Source organism: Nematolebias whitei, chromosome 23 (assembly GCF_014905685.2).
Source record: "Nematolebias whitei isolate Nwh7 chromosome 23, NemWhi1, whole genome shotgun sequence".
Taxonomy (NCBI): domain Eukaryota; kingdom Metazoa; phylum Chordata; class Actinopteri; order Cyprinodontiformes; family Rivulidae; genus Nematolebias; species Nematolebias whitei.
This window is the reverse complement of record NC_056520.1, coordinates 3,079,942-3,089,216: the sequence shown is the minus strand read 5'-3', so window position 1 is coordinate 3,089,216 and position 9,275 is coordinate 3,079,942. Positions and strand designations below refer to the sequence as shown.

The 9,275-nt window shown below is 41.0% G+C and overlaps 2 protein-coding genes across 2 annotated transcripts in view; both read left to right on the top strand.

Moving 5' to 3' along the window:
- The window catches only part of LOC119428890 (gamma-aminobutyric acid receptor subunit alpha-5), a 39,771-nt gene extending 30,717 nt beyond the window's left edge, over positions 1 to 9,054 (top strand). The window contains exons 8-10 of the mRNA XM_037696585.1: positions 6,201 to 6,353; positions 7,918 to 8,129; positions 8,563 to 9,054. Of these exons, the coding sequence (XP_037552513.1) occupies positions 6,201 to 6,353; positions 7,918 to 8,129; positions 8,563 to 8,862 (665 nt within the window). The 3' untranslated portion in view covers positions 8,863 to 9,054. The remainder of the gene's footprint in view (positions 1 to 6,200; positions 6,354 to 7,917; positions 8,130 to 8,562) is intronic.
- Positions 2,040 to 4,102, top strand: LOC119428891. The gene is made up of 2 exons (XM_037696586.1): positions 2,040 to 2,591; positions 3,067 to 4,102. Exons 1-2 carry the CDS (start codon positions 2,076 to 2,078, stop codon positions 3,538 to 3,540), a joined length of 990 nt encoding a protein of 329 aa, XP_037552514.1. The 5' UTR covers positions 2,040 to 2,075; the 3' UTR covers positions 3,541 to 4,102.
- Positions 9,055 to 9,275: the final 221 nt, after the last annotated feature.

Genomic DNA, 9,275 nt, shown 5'->3' with positions numbered 1-9,275 from the left:
ATGTTGCTGCTGATCTGTTTCATGTTGCTGCTGATCTGTTTCATGTTACTACTGGTCTGTTTCAATGTTGCTGCTGATCTGTTTCATGTTGCTGCTGATCTGTTTCAATGTTGTGTTGACCTGTTTCATGTTGCTGCTGATCTGTTTCATGTTGCTACTGGTCTGTTTCATGTTGCTGCTGATCTGTTTCATGTTGCTACTGATCTGTTTCATGTTGCTACTGATCTGTTTCATGTTGCTGCTGATCTGTTTCTTGTTGCTGATGATCTGTTTCATGTTACTACTGGTCTGTTTCATGTTGCTGCTGATCTGTTTCATGTTGCTGCTGATCTGTTTCAATGTTGATGTGTTCATGCGTGCTCATCTGCTTACACGGACTCGTGTTCAAGTTTCTGCTGATGTTCGACGTAATGTTTATATGCTATTAGTGCTTAGTGTATATTTAGTTGATGTTTTTCTTAGTTCATATCTTAGATGTTATTACTGTTTTTCTTTTACATTTTATTGTTGGATGTAACTGGGACCCTGTGTACATAATTTCGCTCCACCACATGAACCACATGAGGTGCGAATGACCATAAAGTATCTCTGACTCTGACAATAGTCTTTCTATAGTCTTTCAACAGTCTTTCAATAGTCTTTCAATAGTCTTTCAACAGTCTTTCAACAGTCTTTCAACAGTCTTTCAATAGTCTTTCAACAGTCTTTCAACAGTCTTTCAACAGTCTTTCAATAAGGCCATGGGTGGTGTGTATCTTCTGGCTGACTCTCTGTGGTGGAATCCATTTTGGGTGTGTTAGTGGTGCTGCGGGTGCGCCCAGCTCAGTGACGTGTATATACTAGACCAGCTCTTCTTGAAGGCAGGTCTGTTATCTGACCATTTTGCAGTGATTCAATGGACCAACTCCCCTCTCGCCATTGATTACTTTCAAACTAACAAACAAATCAAAAAGCTACAACGTGAATGTAACTTGTAACTCAACGCATTATAGAAATGTAGTCTAGTAGGAAGTACAGATACTTCATGTAAAATGTAGTGAAGTAAAAGTCGAAAGTACCCACGTTGAACTCTACTTAAGTAAAGTACAGATACATGAAAAATGTACTTAAGTACAGTAATGAAGTACTTGTACTTAGTTACATCCCACCACTGCTTCCCACAGACCAAAAACATGCATGTTAGGCTGATTGGTAACTCTAAATTGCCCCTAGGTGAGAGAGAGAGTGAATGGTTGTTTGTCTATGTGTCCCTGTGATGGACTGGAGACATGTCCAGGGTGTCCCTCGCCTCTCACACAGTGATAGCTGGACATAGGCAGCAGTGATCCCTGTGACCTGAAAAGAAAGAAGCAGGTAAAGATAATGGATGGATGGTTCAAGCACTATACTCCCATGCCAAGATGTAGCTACACAACAAAACGACTCACTCACTGTATTTCAGCACAAGAAGCTTATTCTGATTCTGAAAGTCGGTACTTTACTTACTTTTCAAATTATGCTCAACATGCACGGACACACGGTTGAGTATAGAGTACTCCTAATTTCCGCTCTTATCTCTACGACGGGGAAAAAATGACGTGACTAAAATTTTAGGGTACCTCACTAAAATATAACAATGGCGAAATTGTGTGATCCCAAAATGCTGCGCCACAAAACGCAAAACTAAATTAAAATGACTGCATTTTACAGCAACTTTGACCATGAAAACAAAATATTCTTCAGGAGATTAACAAAATGTACATTTTGTTATTAAAGGTACCTAAAAAAAAAAAGCTTCAGCTGCGTGATTAACTTCATCCTAAATACCCATGGTGCAATGTAAAACCGAGTAATCTTAGGCCCTGTACACACGTAGCCTGGTGTTTGAAAAAACGAATATCCGCGCAAAAAAATATCGCCGTACATACATGTTCGGATAGAGAAAATGATCGTCTACATGAACCCGGTGATGTTCACCACAGAGCGTTGTAAAGAATATGCCCAACCCATAGGAGGCAGTGTAGTGCAAAGGTGAAACGTATATCAGCCAATCACAACCCTTCAAAGCAACCACAACTTCCTGTTAGTATTGAATCATGGCGCCTGGAGGTTCGTTTGTGTGGACAGACCGCGAGGTTGAACTACTATTAAATACCGTGTTGGAGTACAAAGTTAATAAAACTCAGGAAAATGTCGACTGGGAATCCTGTCAGAACAAGTATGTTGATATTTTAGCGCTTTTTTTAGAGCATTACCCAACGGAGTCCTCCGACGAGTTTCCCCATTCACATGCCGACATCACGCGCGGGAATTTAACAACAAAAATGAAAGCAGTCCGAGGTAAATATCGCCATGCTGTTGATACAGGACGCAGGAGTGGACACGGTCGAGTGGTTCTTCTGTACTTCGAACTGTGCGAACAAATCTGGGGTGGCTCTCCAGCTAGTACTACCATATCCTCCGGTAGTGAAACAGCTGACCTGGATCATTCTCGGACCCTACCCTCACCATCCACATCTTCTTCCTCCACTACCATGGATGTAGCAGACACAGGGTCTGATAATGAAAGCAGTGTGGGTCCTACTTCAAAGGAGAGGAGAGACCTGCTTGATGTACGTATATTTTTCTGTCCATTCCTCATAAATAAAAGTACTTTTGCTGTAAATGTTCATCTGTTGGATGTACTATAATTCACGGAACAGGTTTGTTGAATTGTGTTGCTATTAAAAATACAGTTAAGGCAATATGTGTGTTAAAAATTATGCAAGAGTTGAGGTGTGTAGTGGAGGCTGGAATGTGATGTTTTTTATATTTTACTGTGTACGGGTTGCTGATTTATTTTTATTATTATTGCAAAAAAGAAATGACACCATCATGCTCTTACTCATCTCATATTATGTTAGGCCTACATATTCATTAGTTTGATGGGGTGGTGGGTACAAAATACACTTTAAGACATATAGCAAACATTGGATACGCTGTTATTACATATTGTTATGTAGAAGTGATGTGAAAAGTACAACATCAACATGATCCAGGTTTACTTTTTTATGTTTAATTGTGATGATTTTCATTTCTCTTTTGAAGGCAAAACTAAAAGGACACAGACACGACCGTCTGAGGAGAAAGCTGCCTGCTGAGACCCAGTGGCTGAATGCTCTTGAGGAAGACCAGCGTGTGAAAAAGAGACTGGTGGAAATCATTGAGACATCAGAACAAAAAGCATCCGAAAACTATTCAAAAATGTCCAATACACTGGAAAGACTTACCACATCGATTGTTGATGGGTTTTCTCTTCTGAAACAGGTCATTCATGCACCTGCACAACCACCACACTACATGCCATATGAGCCAAGAGGTCCGATGTATTCGCACACAATGGCCCACCATTCTGTCCACCAAAACTCAGCAAATTACCCATACCCAAACAACTCCACTTCTGACAGAACACGTCAAAACACAAGACCAGGAAACACTATGAACACTGAAGCTGTGTTCCACACACCTGCTGAAGCCACTGACCAATTTTCATTCAGTCAGGCCCTTTTTAGTGACCAGTAGAGTACTGTTTTATACATCGAAACAAGTCTGGTACAGTTAAGTATATACAAGTTCCACTTTTGCACAAGGTTGCACACATGTCAGGTTGTTAATCACAGTGTTATTTACTCTGACAGTGTTTTTTTTTTCTGTTTGCTATCTTTTTATACATACTGTGAAAAGCTTAAAATGTAGCAATTGCACAATACTTTAACTATTTACATTTTTGTTACGTGAATCTTTATAAGAGTGGTGATCTAGTCCAGTCCTTGGGAGCTACTGCTACTTAGATGTATTTATTTCTCCAAAACACCACTATCAAATACATACTGATGATTGAAATCAGCTATTTCATACTGGTTTGTTGAAGAAAATGCAGCTGAAATGTACCTGTGGTAGCTCCCAAGTTATGGACTTGGGCATCACTGATTTAAAAGTGTACAGTAACTGTGCTGCTTTTCTCCCATGTTTAAAAAGCTTTATCTGTTGTAGATCTGTTATAATCTGATCTGTTCATAAATGAAACACAAAATAAGAACATGTTAAGTGTGTTCGTTTGAATAAATTGACAAACATTTTAAAAGCAAGTTTCTTTATGTGAATTTTTGTGAATATGACATTTATCAGTTACAAATACAGTCATGTTCATCAGAAAGTATTGGCAGCACTATTTAATACACTACAGGTCCAATTTTAAGAGAGAAAAGTAAAATCATTTAACTTAAAAGTCTGTCTAATGAGCTACAAACTATTATATAATGTATCTAAATCCTGGGTGGTAGCTTTTCATGCATTAATAGAATGAAATGCAATAACATTGCACAAAACAATTTAAAAATTCTCTAACATACATGGTGCTAACTATAACGTTTTTTTATGAAAAAACAACGCAGTCTGCTAAATAGTTCACAGGTTTTTGTGTTTATGGATCCAGACACTGAGTGAGGACTCTCCTGACCCGCTTTCCTTCTGCTGCCAAGCTGTCTCCTCTGACCACTGGCTGTGTGTCCGGTTGATTGTTCCTGTCATGTTGAATAGCTTCAGTTATTCTGTTTTCATCCACAGTGTCTTTTGATGCCTCACAAAAATTGTGCAACACAAAACATGCATATATAACAAATGGAAGATCATTCATATTGATGTCCATGGCTCTCCTCAGGGCTCCAAATCGGGCTTTTAGTCTTCCAAATGCACATTCAATCACCATTCTAGCTCGGCACAACGAAAGTCCAAAGTACTGCTCCTGAACATTGCTTCCTCCGTTAGCATATTCTTTCATCAGGTAAGGTAGAAGTGGGTATGCAGGGTCACCCAGTATGTAAATGGGTATAGCGTCTTCGTTCTCCACAATTTGTCTTGGACAGGGGGGAATCTTCATGTTTTTCAGATTTGTGTTTATTGTGGAGTTAGCAAAAACTCTGGCATCATGCACACTCCCTGGCCATTTCACAACTACATCAATAAAGCTGTACTTGTAATCACAGGTGGCTTGTATGTTAAGAGAAAACCTCCCCTTCCTATTTAGGTACTCTGTAGAATTAGCTGATGGCTGCTTTATCTCCACATGAGTCCCATCCACAGCTCCAAGGCACTGAGGGAGACCATAAGCCTGCTCAAATCCCTCAACAAGTGCACGCACAGCAGTCTCTGTTGTTGGCATTTTTATGTAAGATGGTCCCAAGTACACAGTTATAGCCTTACACACCTCTCTAATTATGTTTGAGACTACTTGTCTTGATAAGCCAAATGCATTGGCCGTTTTACGCAGTCTTCCCTCGTCAGCCAAATAATATAGCGTGCATGCAACTTTTTTGACCACACAGACTGGAGATCGCATTACAGTACTCTTCCCTTGAATGTAAGGAAGGAGTAACTCCGAGAGCGACAGTAATGACGACCGTGACATTCTGAAGTTCTCACGCCATTCCTGTGGGAGAACAATTTCCTTCTCAAAGTTTTCCCACCAGCCAGCAGTGCGTCCAGGTCTGATCCAAAACCGGCGACGGCGACGCTGAATGGCGGTATTGTGCCTCCGTATCGGTAGGGATAGTTGCTGTAAAAGAGCTGAACGCCAAACGCTTTTTCTCCTTTGTAATTCCATCTGTTGGAGCAGTTGTGCTTGTAAAAACAAGCAAGCAAAAATTGCCTGAACCAGCGTTACAATTAGTACTTCCCTAAACGCAGTCATTTTCCCTCCGAATGAATGGGCAAACAAAAACAATTGTCGCACATGTGACGTCAGCGCCGCGCTGCACCATCTGTCGCAGACATAATGCGCATATCTCCGGTTCCGAAAGTCCACACGCAAACCCGAAAGAGGAGATTTCTCAAATCTCCACTTTGGTCGGAGTTTTTGTTATTATTCGTTTATAGTTACATCAACCGGAGTTCACGTGTGGATGAAAGGCCACACCGCATGATAAACTATTCGGTTTTCCTGATATCCGGCTACGTGTGTACAGGGCCTTAATTAAAATCTAAATTTATTGCCCGTGCATAGTCTTTTACTGCCCGATGCAGGTCGACCATATTTTGCTTATCAAGATTTTGTCCCAGCCTTAAATATAACCTTAGTGTTCTTTATCTGATAGCAAGCACGTCTCTTGAATAATATCTTGTTGCTTATGGTCAGATCTTTATGTTTTATTCCTTTTTTCCTATCCTGTCTTTCTCATCCTCAGGACAGTACACAGTAATGATGGCCCACTTCTACCTGAAGAGGAAGATTGGATATTTTGTCATCCAGACGTACATGCCGTGTTTCATGACAGTGATTCTCTCCCAGGTGTCATTTTGGCTAAATCGAGAGTCTGTTCCTGCAAGGACTGTGTTCGGTGAGTAAAGCTGCTCAGGGTTGTGACCGTCGAAGAGTAGACGACGACTCGGTCGCAGGCTCACAGAATTATAAGGGTACCTACCTAAGTAACCAGCGAGCCGTATGAACGTGCTTTGGGCAACTACTTTTTGAAAATCGTGGCATATTTTTTATGTGTGGGACTTGTGAAACTGTATTAAGCTGCATTGTCATCATCTCTGGGTTTTCCCCCACAGTTCAAAAACATGCATATTAGGCTTTCTTCAAGTTCAGACCTCCCTTGCAAAAGAGATCTGTGATCTCAATGGGTTTTGCCTGGTGAAATTAAGGAAAACAAACTTTTACCAATAGCAACCGGTCCAGGAGAGAAAGGCAGACCTTCCTCTTCCAAGGGATATGCTCTAGTTCTTCCTGGGGGACAGGACAGGTGTTCCCAGACCAGAGAGGATATCTAATTACTGTATTGAATTCTCTAAAGGGAGGCATCCTTCTCAGATGAACCACCTCAACTGACTCCTTTCTTTGCAAAGAAAAAACAGCTCTACTCCGAGCTCCACTAGAACACCATAGCTTCTTACCATATCTCTAATGTTGAACCTACCTACCTACCTACCAACCAACCAACCAACCAACCATACTCTTGATCCAAACCTCATGACCACTTGATCCAAACCTCATGACCACTTGATCCAAACCTCATGACCACAGCCGAGGGCTGGAATATAGACCAGTAAACGGAGTGCCTTGCTTTTTAACTCAACTTTCTTCACCATGACCAACTCAAGTAATGTCCTTATCACAGAGGACAAGGCCCTGATCTGTCATTCAATCTCCCACTCCATCCTACCATCTCTCGAGAATAAGACGACCAAATACCCGAACTGATCCATCTGAGGCAAAGACTCAGACGGAGGAGTATTCTAGGTTATGCACAGTATTTTGTTACCCACCAACCTCACCTATTTAGTGTACACCTTGGCAGCCTCGACACACTCGAAGTAATCTGTTTCGAGTCATTTTTGAGACAAATGCTGTTAGCACAACCAGTCGCCAACAGTCACATGATGACTTTAATCACAACCGTTAATTTCTGTTTGTTTCCCATGTCTGGATTTAGGGGTTCTTAAGACATCTAGCTTTTAGTGTTGTATGTTACTGCAAAATTAGGTATCAATAAAATACCAAGTAAATCAAGTTCAGTGTCACATATACTGATACAGTCCGTTTAGGGAAGCCTACATACTTTTGTATAGGGGAAAGAAGTGAGTCATATTTATCATCAATATGGTACATCTAAACATTTTATCATGAACATTAACTGACTTAATTTTGCATTCCACCATACATTAACCAATTATTAGTATTCTTTAACATAGAACAGATTTTAAGCAAAGTTTGTTTGCATATAAAAAGGGAAAATATTTACAGTAGCAGCACAATACCAACTTTAGTAAGGTGGTAAGGTTATCTACACTTGGGTGGTGCTGCACACCTTTACTACCTCGGCATGATGGGTGACAATTGTTTGTTTTAGTTTACTGTGCCAAAACCTTCATTTAATGTCATCCTTTGTTTTCTCACAGGTGTGACCACTGTGCTGACTATGACCACGCTCAGCATCAGTGCCAGGAATTCGCTTCCCAAAGTGGCCTATGCGACAGCCATGGATTGGTTCATTGCCGTCTGCTATGCTTTCGTCTTTTCCGCCCTCATTGAATTTGCTACAGTGAACTACTTCACCAAGAGGAGCTGGGCTTGGGACGGCAAGAAAGCTCTGGAGGCACAGCACCCCAAGGTACCCTCATAGTTATGTGTAGTACAACGCTCCAGAGCGCCTGAGATCCACTTAAATAAAGATTGTTTTCTGGTATTATAACCAACAAATACATGTACATCTTGAAAAACAGAACCAGTGGTTGTACTAGCATTTACCACTGACACCCAAGAAAACTAATTTGGAACTGGTTTTTACTAATGTTAGCAGCTGCTGTAATCATCGTAAGTAAAAACCCAACTGCTACCACGTGAGGGAAATTTAATTACACAGCAGTTCACATTTTACCTTAATGAACTGCCAGAACCGTTCCTTCTCAAAAGAACCACTAACCACCCATGACAGATTCAAAGGCATTGATTTTTTCTCACCCTGAAAATATGAATAACTGAGAAAATCCCACCGGGATAAACACCAATGCAATGTTTATTGTTTTTTTTTTGTCCTGTTGTAGAAACGAGACCCGATGGTGCTGTCCAAGAAGCCGAACAACGTTTGCTCGGCGGGCGTCAACTACACCCCCAACCTCACCAAGGACGTGTCCATCTCCACCATCTCCAACACAACGTCGGTGCAGCTGAGAGCCTCTGAGAGCAAAATGGTGGACCACAAGAAGACCTACAACAGCGTCAGCAAGATCGACAAGATGTCTCGAATAGTGTTCCCCGTCCTCTTTGGAACCTTCAACCTCGTCTACTGGGCCACGTACCTGAACAGAGAACCAGTGGTGAAAGGAGCCGTTGCTTCAACATAATCACTTTTTTCTTGAAACTGAGTTTGCGTAAGAGAGAAAGGGGAGGGTTTGAAGCTAAGTGACCTAGAAAAGTAAAATCAAACATCTGAGCTTGAAGAACAAAAACTATACCCAGCTATTTAATTCAGGCACTATCAACGATGCAAGGCTGCAACAGAAACCCTTTCCTGTTCTAATGGCCTAAAAAAACTGCTTGATAATGAGGAAACTGCTTCAGAAAAACAGGAGAGCAGGATGCTTTGCTTCTTTCTCATCTACCCTGCTGCAGTTTGCATGACGTTTTCCGAAACCGGAAAAATACCGACTCCTCTTTGTCTTGAATACCGACCATGTATATGTCAATCATTGCTTAAAGTACAGGAGTACACATAGTTTGCATTGGAATTTAATATAGATATATATAGTTTACTTTC